The sequence below is a fragment of the Protopterus annectens genome, chromosome 8.part0, assembly GCF_019279795.1.
Source record: "Protopterus annectens isolate FY-2018-M chromosome 8.part0, PAN1.0, whole genome shotgun sequence".
Classification (NCBI taxonomy): Eukaryota; Metazoa; Chordata; order Ceratodontiformes; family Protopteridae; genus Protopterus; species Protopterus annectens.
The window spans coordinates 1,606,725,490-1,606,744,846 of NC_056741.1; the positions used below are offsets into that span (position 1 = coordinate 1,606,725,490).

The following is a 19,357-nucleotide window of genomic DNA, read 5'->3' on the forward strand; positions in this document are numbered from 1 at the left end:
CTAAAAAGGGTTTTGAGTAAGAAATGAAACGGACAGATTTATGAAAGGATTTTGTCCTATGCAAATAGAATCATAATTCTTTATGTACATCCAAGAAGTGTATTTTGTATTCTCCCATATTTGAAAATTTGGAAAGACTGGGAGACTGATCATCTGGTTAATACTGGCTTCTGATGCTACCTTAGGAAGAAAGGATGGGTTAGTACACAGAGACACTCTATCCTTATGAAAAATCATATAAGGAACCTTGATTGACAGTGCCTGAAGTTCTGACACTCTCCTGGCTGAAGTAATGGCAACTAAAAATGCTGTCTTCCAAGACAGAAACTGCAAATCTACCAAAGCTGCAGGTTTAAAGGGGGGTGAGACTAAGGCCTGAAGCACTAATGTAACATCCCACGGAGGAGTAGGACCTTTACTCGGGGTCTCAGAAGAAAGGTACCCTTAAAGAGTTTTGCAAAGTTTAGAAGAAGCAAAAAGTCATATTTTCCCCCACATGAAAGTTAGAAATTGCAGTCATTTGGACTTTAACTGTGGATGAACTAGCGCTCTGTTGAAAAATCCCCACAAAAATTCTAACACCGCAGAAACTGGAGCAATAAAGGGATCCAACGCACACCGCAAAGCCCATACAATAAAGCATTGCCACTTGCTACAGTATAACCTCCTGATAGAAGACTTATGAACCGCCACCAGAATGCTTTTAATGGGAGAAGATAAACCAGGAGTCCTAATAATCATGGGAACTGGTGCAGCCAAGCTGTGAGTTTCAGACTGTCTGGGTCCGGATGGAGAATTTCGGAGGAATGAGAAATGAGATCCAGAACTGGATCCAACGTCCATAGTGGAGCTACTAGATGAGACCATAGAGAGGGGAAACCAGACTTGGTGGAGCCAGAATGGAGCAAGGAGTATCACGAAGCTCCCAAACCTGTGAGCTTTCTGAAAATATTTTGGTATCGAGGGTAGATGAGGATAAGCATACAGAAGACTGGGGAGGCCAAGCATGAATTAGAGCATCTCTGGGGGCTTCCCTCTGAGGGGAGTTCAGAGTAAAGAACTTGATGCATTTTGCTTTGTAAGGAGATGCGACTAGATCACAAGGCTGACCCTACTTTTGAAAGATCTGTTCCATCACTGAAGGATTCAGAGACCACTCGTAAGGCATCAGGACAGATCTGCTGAGTCTGTCTGCTTGAATTAATGACCGTCCCAGAATGTGCGTTGCCACCAGAAATCGGCCAGTGGAGATCACCCATTCCCACATTTTCACTGGCTTTGCAACAAAGGGGATAAGATCTGGTTCCCCCATTTGTTAAATGTACCAGACAACCGACATGTTGTCTGTTTGGATAGCAACTGTCCATAAGGGAAGATGGGCATGAAGGGTCTTGCAATGCAAGAAGCACCGCCCTCATCTCCAGGATGTTGATATGCAAACTGGTCTGGGATGGGGACCAAATGCCTTGGACTATCCTTCCCAAGCAGTGATCCCCACCCTTACTGTGAGGTGTCCGTAGTCACCATGGCCTTGAGGAATGACGGGAGAAAGGGACGTCTTTGGACTAGGTCCAGGGAATGAATCCACCATCGAAGAGAGTCCCTGCATACTCAAGAGATTTGAACAGGATAAAACAATGGCAGGTCTAACAAGGACCATTGAAATACCAGAATCCACTGAAGGATCCGCATGTGAAGGCGCACCAAGGGTAGCAGATTGATAGTGGCGACCATGGACCCAGACGCCCACAGTACTGCTTCTGCTGTCACAGACTGACCTTTTTAGGACATAGAGAACATGCATCTTCAGGTTGTGTATCCTATCTGGAGTGAAGAAAGCTTTTGTTTGGAGAGTGTCCAATCAAGCCACAATGAAGTCTAAGGTCAGAACTAGGATCAGCAATGACTTGCTGAGATTGATGGTGATGCCCAACCTCTGTGCTAGAAGGAAGTAAATCTCTGGTTTGGTAAAGTTGATGCTTGGAAGGGGGAGCGAGGAGCCAGTTGTCCAGGTAAGGAAAAATCTGAATACCCTGAAGCCTCAGGTGAGCCGCTACTACTGCCATCACCCTGGTGAACACCCTGGGGGCTGTTGTGAAACCAAAGGGAACAGCTCTGAACTGATCATGATTGGCTCCTAGCCGAAGCAGAGGAACCTCCGAGAGCACCTGTCCATCTTGATATGATAGTACGAATCCTGGAGGTTGATCAAGCACATCCAGTTGTTCGCATGCAGGAAGGGCAGGATGGGGAGATAGAAAAGGATCAAGAGAGAGAAATTAGCTCAAAAACATCCACTCACCCAAATAACTGCTAACAGCTCAGACCACAATGCTTACTTTTCAGTGGCAAATGAGATCTGAGGGTAAGAAGGAGACAGGGGCTTTTAAGGGGAGGAGTTTTGAGCTCGGATCAGATGCTGGATATGTGGCCGAGTAGGATCCGATATGGATCCATAACCCATAGGTTGAAGATCAAATGAAGTCACCTACTTCAGATCGCAGTTTACATATATAGTCAAGTATGAAAAGTTGATAAAAAAAAAATGCACTTCAAACTAAGTTAAATCACCTTTTACCAGTTTAATAAACAGTTTTGCCTCACAGTTATCCTTATGCATGACCAGAACAGACAGCTTTCGAGAAGTCAGACACTCGTTTCAAACTCTGCTTTCAAGTTCAGAGGCTCACAGGGACCCATATTCAAAATCAAAAACTATCAAGGAACACACTCCTTTAAGTTTCTCAGAGACCTATCCAGTGATTGGACTTCAGTCATAATTTTCAAAATTCTCTCTAAAAATCTAATATGTGGAGGAAGTTTATTCCAAAGACTGAGATTAAGATAATAATATTTAATAACAGTGTTAATAAATGTGAGTGTCTTAACAGTTCTTATTCACCCTTACATTACTATTCATGCTTTTGTTTATGCAAGTTATTTCATTTAAGCAAAGCTCAAGTACCGTAAGGGATCTCAATACCTCATCTTTTAGGCACCTAAAGACAAAAGGTAATTAACCTTGTATAATTCTATGCTTTAGACTCCAAGGTGATGAATGTTTGTAGTCCTAAAAAGTAATCATTACACATGAAGGAAGGGATTCTTCAAGTAAGATTTCTTTATAATAATTCCAAATATTTAACTGATTACTTTCATCTGTGTGCAAAAAAAAAAAAAAAAAAAAAAAAGGAAGTTATGTATTTAATCGGTGTTGTCCATTTTCATTTATCCTCAACTTATGAGATCCAGATCCAAACCTCGAATCTGACATTACATTACATTAGCTCATGGCCTCAAACTCTCGAGCACCGTCCCTCTCATTCCTCAGATTTTGTTTGCAGCTTGACAAGACGACCATAAAGTAATAACTATTAAGGGATTTCAAATACAAAGGACATAGTTTATCTATAAAACTGTGTTCCTCCAGAAGCCAGATGTGAAAAGAAACACATGGGAATACCATATTTAAAACTCACATGAAGTACAGTAGTGTCCTTGAAGTGTCTCACTCTCCAAAGGTCAGATATTAGAAAGGGATGGGGGTTGGTGGGTGGGGAGAGGAGGATGAACGAAATGGACAACACAGATGGAACATTATGGTAAGTATACAACTTCTTCACCTGATGTCTGTTTTCATTCATCCTCAATTTATGGGTCAGAATCCCCAGTTTTCTGAACTGTTGGGTGGACTCCAAGGAAAGATATTCCTGAACACAACTGATCCAAAGACTGTAATTCTATTGGACGTTGGGTTCAGTTGTAATGAAAGATGAAGGCTAAGGATTTCACCACAAACCAGCTATATTTATATTGGCCACAGAAAATTTTGACTGGAAAAATAGTGAACTGTAAACTGTCAAATCAACTGGCTACGACCACCTTAGTGACCTATTAGCCAAACTTATTCTGTTCAATGAAGATGAAGAGTTGATCTGACTTCTAATATCTTATGTACTGTGTAGTCATGAATGTAATCGTCTAGGAACAATTGATGAATGCGACATGTATTTGCTCCTGTTTAAAAAATCTTGCAGTACCTTAGACAGGAAAGAAAGAAAGGTTGTTCCCAACGTGATACTATCCTTCCTGAAAAGGAAATATGGAAGGATGCAAGAAATAGTTTTTTTGTGATATAGGAATGCAGTATACAAAGGGAATATATATTAAAGTTTACAGCAACAAATTACAATCCCATGGTGTAGAGAGAGCCGTATAAGGGAAATCTGAGCAAATGGAAAAGTTTTAAAAATAATTCTCACAGTTGGTGGATACCAGGGAAGAATTCTGAAATCCTGTCTAAAAGTAGAAATTACTGCAAGTTGTCCTTTTAAAAATTGATAAAGTAACACCTTCAAAAAAAGATCTCGCTATAAATAACTACAAAGAGAATTAATTGGAGCGGAGAAAGAATCTGAATCTGATATATCCATAAAAATATGCCTTCTCCCTTTGCTTCTGTGGAGTTCCATAGTAAAAGACTAACGGGAAGATAAAGGTCTGGAAGGAAAAGGAGAACTGGAGGACAACTCAAGAAATCACACTTCCCATTGGGGATTAGAGACATCTGGGTGAAATGAGAATGATTTTGCCCACAGACTGAAAAACAGTTTGATGAAGCTAGCAGGCTCCAAAGAGGATTACCATGTTATTCCATCAAGATTTGTACTAAAGGAATTTGGGATTTAAGGAAGCTGTATGAGAGCATTGAGAAGACTGGTGGGGGGGGTGTAGTACAGAGTCTCTCAGTGAATCCCCCTTTGGGAGGATCACTGTAAAGTAGTTACTGTTCTTGTTGTTCAGGTAGGATACAAGAAGACTGCAGTTAAACTAGTCCTATCATCTGAGAAATCATTTCATTTATTTCATTTAACATTTATTTAGCAGGGAAATTTGAGTGGGACAGAACACATTTTCAGATGAGGCCCAGAGAGATAAACTCCAGACGCATGTCTCTGGAATGTGGGTGGAAACCACAGCACCCAGAGGAAACTCATGCAAATGCAGGGAGAACATGTAGACCCATATAGAAGGCATCACAGATGAGAACTGAACCACTGAACGTCTTACTATGAGGTGACAATACTAAGCTCTGCCCCACTGTATCGTCCACTTTGTTGTAGACAGACCATTTGTGAGGTTGAAAGAAGGACCTGCTCCATATGCCTGGCTCTACCTCTAGTGACCAAATTCAATTTTGAATGAGTAACAAAGATTTGGAGAGAAGCCCAAGTAGCTGATACAATGCATTCCATGGATGTTCTTGCTAGAATGGAAAGAGAGATTAAGGAAGTTGCCATGGATCTGGATGCATGAGCCTGTAAATGATTTGGTAGAGTGAAAGCTAATTTGATATGAATAAGAGAGATGCAGTCAGTAAGCCATATGGCTAAGGTTACTTTGGTTACTGATTTACCAAACTACATGTGCAAATGAAACAAATAATTGATCAGTAGTTCTGATACAGGTCACACACTCAAAAAGGGCTATTGACACGGGGATAAGTTTTGTTTCCTCTGTATACTGATGTACAGAACTACCGACACACCAAAGGCATTGGTCTTATTGCCAAGACACGGATATATATTAATCGACTCAATGGGACACGTGCATTGTGTTACTTGCTCCATAAGAGGGGATGTCCTCACAAAAATTGAGAAGCATTCATGGGCACCAAGGTATTGGGTCGAGGAAAGATAAAAGGCCAATCAAGTAAAAATGAATGAAACTACATGTACCAGGAATGGAATTGTTTGCATATCTGGGTTATTCTTCATACTTTGAAGGAAAATATTGCCCATTGACAGGCTAGCATCCAATAAGGAATTCTTTCATGGACACTGGCTCAAGAAGCTATGATCATTGCAAGTAACCATGATCTTAATGTTTGCAGAAACAATTATTAAATTTTGGGTACTGCATACCATTTTGATGACTTGGTTGTTACCTGCATGGAACCCATCCTTGAATAATTTGTCTGCTTGAATGTGACAGTTCATATCCTGAAAAAGAAACCATGGATCACACTCAACAGTCCTTGTTTGGAAAGGGCAGATTAAGTGAATATACAGAAAACAGTGTGACAAACTAACTTCATCAAAACACTGAGAACTAAATTAGGCCCTTGGTTCAGTGCAATTGCAGGAGTTGAAGTCCCCAATTACAAATGGTCTGGTCAGACCTTTTGGATGAATTCTTTATCTTGGCAGCCTTTGCAATGATCAGTGCTGCTTCTTTCATTTAACTTGTTAGAACAGCGAAAATTCTGCTTAAAAATATGGGAAGTAGGAAAGAAGGGGAATACATAACCTGTGGTAATACTTATTTGAATTTAAGTGTATTTTCCTAATATTTAGCCAGGCTCGCATGTACACGGATAAGTGACCATTACACTGCTGCAGATTTAGACAAACAGGCTGAAAACAGTTCTGTTAAGAAATTCTGTAGACCCGTAGCTTATGGGCTAGAATGTAGTCTACCATCATCGTTCTCCTGTATGCCAGGGGAAACTACCCCTATAAATGTCTTAGAATAGCAGCTTAAAAATTCCTTAATCACACAGGTTCAGAAAAGAAAAGGGGGGAGGGAAAAACTTTCATATCTCTCATCATGAGATTAAAAGTAACCAGTAAGACCTCTTGAAGAGACTCTCGACAACAAAGGTGGTAAGGGCTCCAAAGAAACACCAACACCCTCTTATCTGTGCCATCTTCCAGTAGAGAAAGCTAAATACCATAGTCATCGGGACACCTTCTGAAGTTTGAGAGAAGTGTTAGAGATAAAGTTAATCTGGCTCAAAAGGTTGAGACTCACTGGAATCAAACTAGCCAGAGATCTGAGCAAATCCCTGACCTGATCCCCTTGCAGCACTGCAAGTGTGTAAAACAATTTCGCGATCCAAAAGTGAACACTGCCAAAGCATAAACACACCACAAATCTGTCTGCCCACATGGAAGGGCAGAAAGTGGAACCCTGCTCTGGTAGCCCCCCCCCTTGTGTGTGTGTGTGTGTGTGTGTGTGTGTAGATATATATATATATATATATATATATATATATATATATATATATATCTCCATACTCGGGATCACGTCAGTCGCCCTGCTAGACAGGGATCCAGAGAAGTAAATATTGTGGGGAAAAAATATCCAGAGAATTGTTATGGCTAGGCTTGTATAGGCCCTAGGGCCAATAGCCTAGTACCAACCTATATAGATGTGTATAGATATAGATAGCTCGTCAGATGCATAAAGATGAAAAAGAAACAGTGAAAACATTCTGACCTGGCAACATCCAAACACTCCTCTGATACAAATGAAATGCAGGAAGCGAAGAATGACACAAAGAAAATGTGGATGCAAAGTGGCTGGAAGAAAAGTTTCCAACCTTAACAGGACTAAAAACTCTGTACATCAAAGTTGAAGGTCCAAGATCCCACGAAGAGAGAACAGCCAAACTGCTCGGATTCAGTAACAGTCACGTCTGCCTGAATGATGATGCCAGGATCCGAAGGTGGCTCCAAAACCTTGAATCTGAACAGACCAGATTCAGAAAACCTCTTAGCCTAGTTCTCAACCTCTAAACACCAGAAAACTGAACAAAGTTGCAAAAAAATAGGAAAACATCTAAATCTATACTTCAGTATTAGTATATACTTTCCAAAGAATATAAAGTCTAAAATGCTATTGAGTGTCATTATATAATGACTTCAATGCTCAATGAATTGCTTGAAAACTCCAAAGGTTATGGACAGACCAAAATATGAAGCAAAAAAATCTGGACATTCTGTAAGGAATTGGACAACAAAAAGTAGATTAAGTGTCTGGAACCTAAAAACTCTTATCTTTGTTTAGGAGCCAAAGACCCATGATCTAACAACAAGAGACAGAAAAGGAGAAGACACAAGATCTCGAAATATCGGATCCTAGAAAGGAACCATAGTCACTGAATCAGACACAGAACTGGGATCTCAGCAACAACTATCAGAGCCGATAAAAAAAAGGAGTGTGGGCCGAAAGCTAAAACTGTCCCACGATTGGAAGCAGATAGTCTTGAAAGGTAGGGCCTGCCAGGGCAGAACAGAATAGACCACAACTTCTAAGGCACTGGATGCAGTCAGAGAGCATCCTACCACACCTCTATCGGATCTGAAAAGGGAAAGATGTCAACATATTTGCATTGGATATATTCACCACCGGATCTGAAGAGGGATCAGAAGCAATGCACTTCTGATCAGACTGCCCTTGTATGTGAGACAAAAATCAGAAGATTTTGAACTTTTGAAGGGTCTAGCTTGTATTTGGGGAATTGAAACACCAACTGTGCTTTCACAAAAACAAGAGCAAGTAATCTTTGGCAAGGAGCCCGGCACATGTGAAATACAAACTGATTCATTTCAGTGAAGTTGGCAGATCGCAAAAGACTTGGGATCTGATGCATCCAATCAGATCAGATAAGGCACAGTAGCATACAGATTAGTATGCTTTTATTCTCTTTGTTTAAAGATTTTGACCTTTTGACGGGTCTATCTTGTAAATTGGGGAATTGAAGCCCCAATTATGCCTCAGACAAAAACTTTGATATTTTAATTTGTTGAAAACATTTTTTTTTTGTCTGGTAGGGAACAGAGGAAGTTTCTGCAACAGAAAGGCAATGTTATAGTAGATGTTCCGCAACTACATAAGTGAAAGTAGAAATTATAAACCTGCAACACATATTACAATAGTAAGGAAGGAAATAAACTACCAAGGACTGTTGGGTACCAGTAGAAAAGGGAAGAAACTAGTTTCTGTATGAAGAATTAATGGAAAGGGAGGGAAGGAGATAATACTACTTTGCTTTAAATAATAGAGTGAGATTAGGAAGGGATTAAGATAAAGTACTTAGCTCTCACTGTGATGTTTGAGAGCTGAAGACAACCATGTCTAGATATTTCAGCAGCAAACGAGATCTGAGGAATGAGAGTGATGGTGCATTACGGTAGGGAAGACACTAGTTCGAGAATTTAAGAGTTATTGTAATGGCCAAACTGGATCCGAGGATCAGATATGAACTCAATAAGTTCAGGATGGATGAAAATTGACAATGTCAGATCTTGACATATTCACTGACTGGATGGTTTATAATGTCCATTTAGAAACTTAGTATTACTTATGCAGGTGCTTTTGAAAATTATACCAGTCATATCAGCTCTACTTTTAACACCTCTGATGTAACATTTTAAACTATAAACTGCTATGCATTAATGCAGTAGACTAATCTCATATATACAATGGAAATATTGCTTTAAGAAAAAAATAAATGAAAACAGCAATGGATCTGCGGTACAGGGAGGACACAGCATAACTGTAGGAATGATGACCCTGGTTTTAACAAAGCTTGATGGACTGGAGGGGTTCAACCAGTGATCCCTGTCTCTCGCTTTATGGAAAAGGTGGCAGTGAAGTAATTCTGCCAAAACTCCACTTGGTGGTACTTGATGGCGTAACTCTTCAGGAACAGTATGGGCAAAGAGGCAGGCATGGGGGCTTTCTAAGCAGCGCAATGCACAGCAGAAAGATAAAGGTAAATAAGTGCATGCACCCACAGGTCTGGCATTGTAGCACTGCCCCCAAGTAGCATGGTCATCCTACAAGGGAAGTAAAGTAGTGTTGGATGAGAGTTTGCCAGCAGCCTGCTCTGACACCTTCAGTGTCTAGTCTATAGCATGTAGGATACATAGAACAAAAGGGCTGAGTGCTCAGAAGCAGCAGCTTGTGGTCAGCTATGAAAGGAACAAAACAAACTAAATAAGAAAACAAATTTTTTTGAGAGAAACCTGAAACAGTCCCCTACTGCACCTTTATGTTAGATGTACAGCAGTGTTCACAAAATAAAACTATCTTAAATACTCTACGGAACTCACATTTCCAAATACATAAATCCTACACTTACTACCAGCAAACTGCCATTTCCTAAACAGTATTTTGATACATATTTTGTTAGACCATTTATTCCTCTTTAAAGTCAGCTCACAATAAGAGAGATTCTTACAGCTGGATGCTAGATTCTGGTGATTCCGGTAAACAGCACCCCGTGCAGACAAACAAAATGCATATTCTATAACAATTTGACAAAGGACACATTTTTAAAGTGGAAAGATACCAAATGATAAAAGCTACAGTGAAGCTATATGCTGAGTGTTTTAACTTACACACAAACAAATGCCAAGAAATGCAGCTCCTCTGTTGGCTTTCCATCACACATTTTTCAGAGGATGACTGCAATTTTATTAAAATACCACAAGAGAGATTCAACTAAGCATATGAATTATCACAGACTTACATAGTACATTAAGAGGTCTCTGTTCCTGGAGGTCTTTGGCTGCTGGGTGGTCAGCCATACAGGTAATAGGAACTCCATCATCGTCGCTGTGAACCGTCATTAATAACTGACTCGTCACTGTGACAGTCTTGCCTTCTACCACCTCTGATAGCTTTTTTCCTGTAGGTGACAACAGGCAAAAAATGTAAGGGTTACATTCTAGGCGGCTTTATACAGTCTTGAGAAAAACGCACTGAAGTGGTACATAAAGAAAGAAGGAAATAAGATAATGGGAGTTTGTAAGATTATCATGTTAAGGGGAAATTAAAAAATAAATAAATAATATATATATATATATATATATACATATATATATATATATATACATATACACACACACAAATATATATATATACACACACACACACACACACACACACACACACACACACACACACACTAAGGAACACTTATCAAAATCACATATTAGTGTGGGTATTATAAATACATATGTATGACCAACATTTGGAATATAGGCAAACTGTGTAAACAGCAATATAAAAATGCTGTGCATGCAAAATTTAGACATTAATGACAGACTGCATGATTTTGTTATCTACTGCCATTTCTCAATTAAAAGCTATTACTGTTTTCACAGTGTAGAGAAACAGCAGGCAGATAAGAAAAAATAACTACTGTATTACATTGCTTCATTGCCCTGTTTGGTTCTCAGAAAGGGTTGCCCTCTGGGTGTCATATGAACATCCTCCACCCTGACCCTGCAGTGGTGTGCGTTTTAAACATGTTCCCATTCCTTCCCACATCCCACATCCCTAACCTCTATAAATGAAATGGTGTTCTTCAGCATTGTCCACAGGTGAGCTGTGTGAGTAAGCATGCTTGTCCCTGCACTGTACACAGTGAATACAGAGTAGGCTGTGACTCTCCCACAATAATAAACTGTTGGTGAGTAAACAGAGTATGAATGAAGAAAAAATAAAAGGTTAATCTAAATATATTAACACCATCAACTTAACTTTATCACACCCGACAGACTGTTAGATTATGGAAGTACACAGAATGTTATGCATACATTTTGTGTTGCTGAAATGCGGTAAAAAGCCACTAGCTTTCATTATTGTGAACTTAGGATCCTAAACTTGAATTCAAAACAAAAATTCTAACATTTTGATCTTGCACATTTTAATTCCTTAAAGAAAAGCTTAATTTCAAAGAACTCAAACTTTAAATGTGCATGTCAAAATTTAGCAGATCATCACCATTAAATTCACCTGGCTGAAGTACCTGCTTACGTCATCTTCCATAAATCTGATGCTTAATATACAGAGAGCCTCATGTCTCCTTCCCTTCCTTTTTTTCTCCAAGGTGTGCAATGTCCAGTACCTGCAGCACTTCAGCCTGCCCTCTGTAAGTGCACCATCGTGACAACTCGCATTACTGCTCATAAACTGATGCTGATTTTCTCAACTGGTTCATAGACAAGTACTAAGCTAGCTGTCTTCTGGACCATTTTAAGCCTAGCCAGTTTCCCTCAAAGATGAGAATCAAACCTTATACCTTTTGTCTGTGAAGTAGCACCTTCAATTTTAAGCCTAGTCTGTTTCCTTCAAAGATGATAATTAAACCCTGTACACCTTCTGAATGTGAGCTGAATACCTTAACCATTACACCAACCTTCCAAGGTCTCCTAACATGCATAGATCTATTCATACATATAGGCTTATGAGTGCCTTGTACAATGAAAAAAGGCACGGCCTCCTTCAAGTTTGGAGTTCACAACCCACAATCCCACCAGGCAAATTAACATCCCCAATAGCCTTAGCCCTTGCCTGATCATATTCTTCCCTTGCACCATTGTCTTGCTTTCACACAATAGTCTGCTATTCAACGCAAGTCTGAGCTGGCTGATATAGATAGCTTCATTTGGCAATTTACTGTACCTGATCTACAGGTTCATCAGGATTTCCTTTTTCATCTCTAGGCAGCAATATTTACTGTTTCCTTACTGATCGATTTCAGTTCATGACTTTGTGTGCTCCGGACAGTGTTTAATAATGTTGAGGTCATCCTACAGTAAGAATTAACTAAGGGGTATTAGGGTAGTGAAATGTATTCATAGTAAAGGGTATTAATTAGTAGGAATTTTAGTTTCTAGGCTAGAAATGGTGTACCCAATCAACAGCATAGTATGAACCTATATATCTAGGGCATCAAATAATATTTACTTATGCCAAAACAGACTCAAAATAGACACAGCTGTGTGGCTTAATTTCATTTAATGATTCCTCAATTACCCACTTTATTCAATTCTGGGTTACAGGAAGCAACAGCTTATTCCAACGTTCAGTGGGTAAAAGGCTGTAAACTAATCCCAGACAGGATAGCAGTCTACTGTGGGATAAACAAACAGTCACAACACTACAAACCCAAACAGGCAAGCTGCAATCAAGATAAGTCACTTGTAACATGGTCTCTACAGAGAAACCAGAACATACTGTAAAAACCAATGTAGATAACGGGAGGATATGTGGAGAGGATATGTGGATTCTTCGGAGACGGCACACTACCTGGGAAGTGAACTGATGATAGCAACTCTACCCACACCATCACTGTCCCACAAATGATAATTACCTTTGTGTTGTTAAGCTCGGACATTACTGCTTCTGGATTAAGTACGCTGGCTTCATTTCAAACAGCTGAAGAGTAGCAGTGGGAAAATTAATCTCATACACAAACATCTTTTACTTGAATATTCACTCCCTGTACCTCTAAAATAAGGCTTGAGCAGTCACACTGCCAAACCATTCATTAAAATGTCCTTAAGGTGTCATTTGCATATATCCCATGGACCTCTACCATAGGAGGTGCACATTACTGCAGGAAGTTTAAGGTATTACAACTGAAGACTAACTTGGCTGAGCCTTTCTTGCAGTTTTTACTGAATGTTCTGTCACCTTTTACTCTGACTTGGATAATAGATTGCAATGCATATAAACCCAGAATTATATTTTTTGATGAACTTTCAAACAAATTTTCAGATGTTAGAAACCATACTACCTAGACATATATTGTTAGAACACTTTTGTTAACCAGTCATAAGCTTTCAAATGACAACTTCCTCTGAGTGCATGCTTACTGAGATATTTATAATATGAGAACATATGCTTAATTGCATAATTAGCACTATAAATAACACTGACTATATCAAGCTGTACAACTTACAGTGCAAATATCAAAGACAGTTTTCTTCAGTATCATCTAAGTTTTCACTCTGTACCATGTAATAGTTTGTAGGTCACTTGCTTTTTGAAGCATTACCTACATTGGGAAATATTGCTTATTTTCATAATTAACAGACAACTAGCAATATCTCCAGTGTACAGTGACATAAAAGTCCAACCGATGAATTGTCCTTTCTCCCACAACATGTGAGGATTCAGTTATGAAAATATGGATATAAATATGAAAATATAATTAAGTGGCAAACATTATTAATTTCTCTACTACAGGACATCCTGGATTAATAACCTGTGTCATTTTGTGAAAAAACTCTGTCCTTTCTACAATTGCCTATTATTAGCTGGTAGATCACTCAGATAAGGAATTAAGACCCAGGAAATATCTGGATGCCATAAAGAAATATGGTAGGTAAACTAACGTTATGTACTCACCATAACAATGCATCTGTGTCGTCTGTTTTAGTCCTTCCTCAACCATTGGGTTTTAGATCTGATCTCAGATGAGACTTCAGCCATATCTCAGACTTTGGATCCACAGCTCAAGGTCCTCTCCTTACCCATAATCTTCTCCCAAGCCTCAGATAGAGTTTGCCCCCTTGATAACGCATAGAAAAGAAGCAGTTCTGTAATTAGTTAGAAGCATGACAGCAAAAGTATCTGGAGCTTAGTCAGGGAAAAGGTTGACAGGGTAAACCACCAGGTCATATGAGGAAATCACATATATGTCTTCTACCAATGGAAGGGAGCAGGAGGGTGTGTAGGCTGAGTAAGAAAGAAAACAGACAACACAGATGTATCATTATGTTAAGTACACAACTTTTGTATCTGATGTGGTCTTTGCTTCTCAGCCCTTAGGACAGAGTTTACAGCTAGTATAATCCCAGGGTGGTCTTATGGAAAGATATGGTGGAGTACGGCAGAAAAAAAAATGTTGTCCTGTTCCTAGAAAGGATATTCAATTTGTAAGGAGTTATGAAGGTATGAGCACTGGATCAAGCAGCAGCAGCACAAATGTCATCTATAGATGTTCTGGATAGAAAACAGGAAGTGGAAACCGCCTTGTGGAATGTGCATGTGGTGGTCTTGGTAAATTCAAACCTTTCTGTTTATAAATATAACAAATACATTCAGTGAACCAACACTCTAATGTAACTTTTGATAGACTGTCCCAGAATAGTCTTTGAGAATGAAATAAACAATTGGTCTGATTTTCTGACATTTTTATTCTATGAAGATAGAATCTCAGTTGTGTGTTCATCCAACATACGAGTCATATATTCCCCCTTATTAGAAAATTTCTGGAAGAAAGCTGGTAAATTAGTAGACTGGTTAAAGGCGAATTCAGAAGTTACTTTGGAAGAAAGGGAATGTTGGTGCAAAGAGAAACCCTGTCTTTATAAAAGGTTTAAGTTGTCTGGCAAGACAAAGCTTCCAGTTCAGATACTAGTCCACAGATGTAATAGCAACTTAAAAAATGGTTTTCCAGGACAAAAAAAATAAATTAGAAGTTTGTAGCTTCAGATGGAGACCAAGTTAAGGCTTGGTGAAGAATTGTCCAGTCCTAAGGAGGGGTGGGTCCTTGCTAGGTGGTCTGAGTAAAAATGTACCTTTGAGGAAGGCTTCGTTTAACTTAAGGGAGACCAAAGATAAATAATTTTTGCCTGTATGAAAACTGGAGACTGTAGCCAGTTGTAGCCTGATTTTAGAGTAGTTTGCTCCATTAAAGAAAACGGAGGCCAGAAACTCAAACTGCAAGAATGGGTGCTATAAGGGGGTCTAACAAGCCACTCATTGACCTAGATAAAAAATCTTTTCCATTTACTCTTGTATATCTTCCTAATGGAGTCCTTTTAAGATGAAAGGGTGTGTAAAACCTGGGAAGAAAGCCCTGACTGCTTAACCATGAGGTCAAACTGTAGGGTTTGTATATCTAGGTGAAATAGCCTAGAGAGGTAAGACATAAGATCCAGAAAAGGATCCAGAACCCAAGAACGGTATACCAGAGGAGGCCAAAGGAATGGGAATCACACTTGGCAAGGCCAGAACAGGGCAATGAGAATCACCTTGCTCTTCTGTTAAAAATAATGGCGGTTAAGGACAAAGGAGATCAGGGAGACGATCATGGATCAGAACATCTCTAGATGACTTCGCCTCTGGAGGGGCTATAGCAAAATACTTGCTGCATTTGAAATTGTTTGCAGAATTGAAAAGGTTACAGCATGGCTGGCCCCATTGGTGAAATATCTGTTCTGCCATTGAAGGATTGAGACTACGTGCTACGATAATACTAAATGGCAGCGCTCTGAATTTAGCCAGATGTGAAGGTATCTCCCTGGATCATCAGTCTATTTTTATGTGATAGTAGACATCCTGGAGATCTATCCAGGACATGCAATCTTTCTTCCCAAAAAGAGGGAGAATGGACTGAACCGTGACCATTCAGAACTTTGAGTGTTGGCAAATTGGTCTAAGTGCCTTAAGTCCAATATTGGCCTGAGGTCCCCCATCTTCTTTGGCCTCTTTACAGGGGAAAAAAGGTGGTATTCCTACAGACTACGAATAATTTGGTCAAGAGACTTCATAATCATTCTTTCATCTATTGCCATAAGATCCTTTTGATTCACCTCAGTAACCACAAACGTGGGCAGATGGAAGCTTGCTTTCATTTATTATCTGAAGGGCAGTATCCTATCAAGTACAGAAATCCACTAAAGCTGCACTGCAGTGTCAGCACGCACTGGAAAATAAATCCAAGCAGCTGGTGCAGAAGTCGGACACAGGTTTATGATCGTCCAGCAGAAGAGGCAAGTGTACTACCAGTTGAGTTACAGACACTGAAAGTGAGGTCTACAAAAATCAGTGCAATGCAATAAATATTCAACTTTATGGGAAAAATGTGGGAAGATTAAATGACTCTAAGGTGAGATTCAACAGCTACTTCTTTGGCCTCTTTACAGGGGGAAAAAGGTGGTATTCCTACAGACTATGAATAAGCATGTAAACCCTATCTTTGCACAAGACGAAACAGTAACATCAAGGATAATAATGCATGCAACTCAGATGTTGATGTAAATACCAGTAAATGAGTTCCCATGATAAATATTTTAACTCTGGCATGGAGTTAGTGGGGTGTGAAGAAATGGAGTGAGTGGCCCTCATTGGCTCAACCATCATGAGAAAAAAAGGTGCCTCTGTCTTGCTGGTTGGGAAACATCTACAGGGAACACTAATTATAGCACTTGCAGAGTTCAAGGTTGCAAAGTATGCAAGGCCAAGGGACTGGGATAAGCATGTCTGTCTTCATAGTCAGTAGCACTAGCAGAGCTTTAGCATGACATTGTGGAGAGAAGGAGCTGTTACAGAGGGGTGAGGAAGAGGAGACAGGCACACTTCCTACTACCTGATTTACACCTCTCAAAGGGAATAAATTGGCACCCAAGAGCCAAACTGCAAGTGGGACAAAGGGTTCTTGCCCTGGCTGGAAGATCCTATGTCCCACATCTGAAAGAGAAAAGAATGGGGATGTTATCTGGGTGAAAAAAGAGGAGCCACTGGGCAAGACACGTTACCAAGAGAAATAAAAACTCTGACATGCAGACAAGGTTTATATGGTAGAATAAAACCAGAGGTAGAATATAAGGTCCCATGGAGGGAAAACAATCACTGAGTGGACACGTGCTAAGGAACGTACCCTTCAGGAAGGCCTTGTATAGTTTCAAAGACTTAAAGTCATGACAAAAATTAGAAACTCCAGCACACACACACACACACACACACACACACACACACACACACACACACACCTTAGAAAAGGAGTAAATATGGCAAGAGAGTGTTCATTGGGTAAAGAAAAAAAGTAAATTCTTGGGTGTCAGATCCAGTGTGTGCAACAACAGTCTAAAGTTAGATTTACAAGCTTTGGAAGTTCTGATATGAAAAGCTATGGGATCCAAAACTTGAGATGGCTCAACTCTGAAAGTCCACTGTAGTATTCTCATATAAAATCTTATGAATGGTAAAACTGCCATCACCCCAAAGCTCTGAGGCAAAGAAGAGATGTGACGCATTGAATGAGAAATCTGCTAAAATGACTCAAATGGAAGGATCACGTCTGAATAAGTGGGCTCTACATGTTTACATGCTACTACATCAATACAGCAGCTTATGAATATGAGGCAGTCAAGATAACACCAACTAAGACTTTGAAGTAATCACCGTTACTTCTTAAGGATTGAGAAAGGATGATCATAGTCACTGTTATTCCTAAGGACTGAAAAAGTGTAATCAGGGACTCTACAGCAGCTGACAGCTTCTGCTTAAGAAGGGGGTTTGGAGCCAGTCTCCCTGGTAGGCAAGTATCTTCACTCTCTACAATTCCTGCTTAGCTCAAACATGGATAGGCATTCGCTGAACAACCTGAGAACTAAACTGAGAATACCACCTCCTAGGCTCCTTAGCTGTCCTTCACTGGAGGTACATGCCCTTGGAAGTCTAAAGCACAAACAAGGTCCATCTGACAAACACTGGACCGTACCACAACCACCAGAAAGGTTTATTTTGGAACAAATTTGTATAGGCAACAAACTGATAAAAGGCTTCTTTTCTTGTGCACCAAAAAGGAAGCTAGGGTAAGAATTTAACCCAAGTTGGTCAGGTGGTACCTCCCAGGTGGCTCTCATTCTAGAAGTTTTTAGACTTTTATTCTTGCTGCAGGTTTCTGATAGGGCAGGATGTCAGGCAAAGGTGTAGAGTAGAAAAGAGGGTACCTAAAAATCTATCATGTACCCACTCTAAGGCATTATACTTATCCACTTCTCCTGTTTGATAGCAAGTCGCACAGTTTGAAGAAAAACTCCCAACTTCCTTGGGTGAGGGACAGTCAACATAGGCCACCAAAGGCTAAGCTGCTGTTCCCTGAAATGAGTACCAAGGCTCACCTCCTACTGCTGATTAACCTCTACCTTTTGGTGAGTCACTACTCTGGGAGGTGCCATGAAGCCACTGGTTATACCCAGATCTCAGATTTATCTACTGTTAGTCATGCCTGAACCAAACCTGATGCGATCCTCAGAAAGGGCCACTGCTGAGTCTCAAATCAGACACAGACAGCTGTTATGTTTTTTCCTTCACTCTCGTGTGTTTGTGCATTGTAAATATGGTCCATAAAGTGGGGATTCATCAAAGAACCAGCTTAAGAAATTGGTAACGTCAGCAAAACCAGTTAAGTGAAATAAGGTATTGTGGTGTAGGGCTATTTTGTTGCCTGCGGCTCTGGCAGAACTATCAGCACAGTGATAAGGGATTCACACTAAGGGTTTGAAATAGAAGATAAAAAGCAGACAGTTGTAACTCTAATCTGTACTTCAACTATCCATATAGTAAGTGTTCCAGAGACAAATTATATAGCTGACAACAACATATGAAATCTTCTCATATGGGACATACAGTTTGCAGCCCTTAAAGAAACATGAATGATGCGTAAAGCCATGGCCTATGCAAAACTGGCACCAGTAACAAACAGGCTAAAGAAAAGCAGGACAACCTGGATGAGGAACAGCAAAGATGCTGCTTCAATCTGTCTTGAAACTATTGGGGGAATACTTCAGGAGACCATCTTTTGGTGAGCTTTTACAAAAATATCCAGATGTTTCTCAATTTCAGGTAGACAGATAGTGGGAGATCTAGAAGTTGTCTCCAGTCATATTGTTTTATACTGCTTTAGCTGTTAAATAGGATAAAAAAGTTATGATTTGACACTTTAACCAGTTTGTTGGAGACATGCCAGAAACAACTTTTA

At 39.8% G+C, this 19,357-nt stretch overlaps 1 protein-coding gene across 5 annotated transcripts in view; it reads right to left on the reverse strand.

The window, feature by feature from the left end:
• Positions 1-19,357, reverse strand: part of CADM1 (cell adhesion molecule 1) — a 1,905,513-nt gene that overhangs the window by 551,505 nt on the left and 1,334,651 nt on the right. For all 5 annotated transcript variants that reach the window (XM_044081147.1, XM_044081146.1, XM_044081145.1 and 2 more), the window contains one exon: positions 10,322-10,480. In XM_044081147.1, the coding sequence (XP_043937082.1) occupies positions 10,322-10,480 (159 nt within the window). The remainder of the gene's footprint in view (positions 1-10,321; positions 10,481-19,357) is intronic.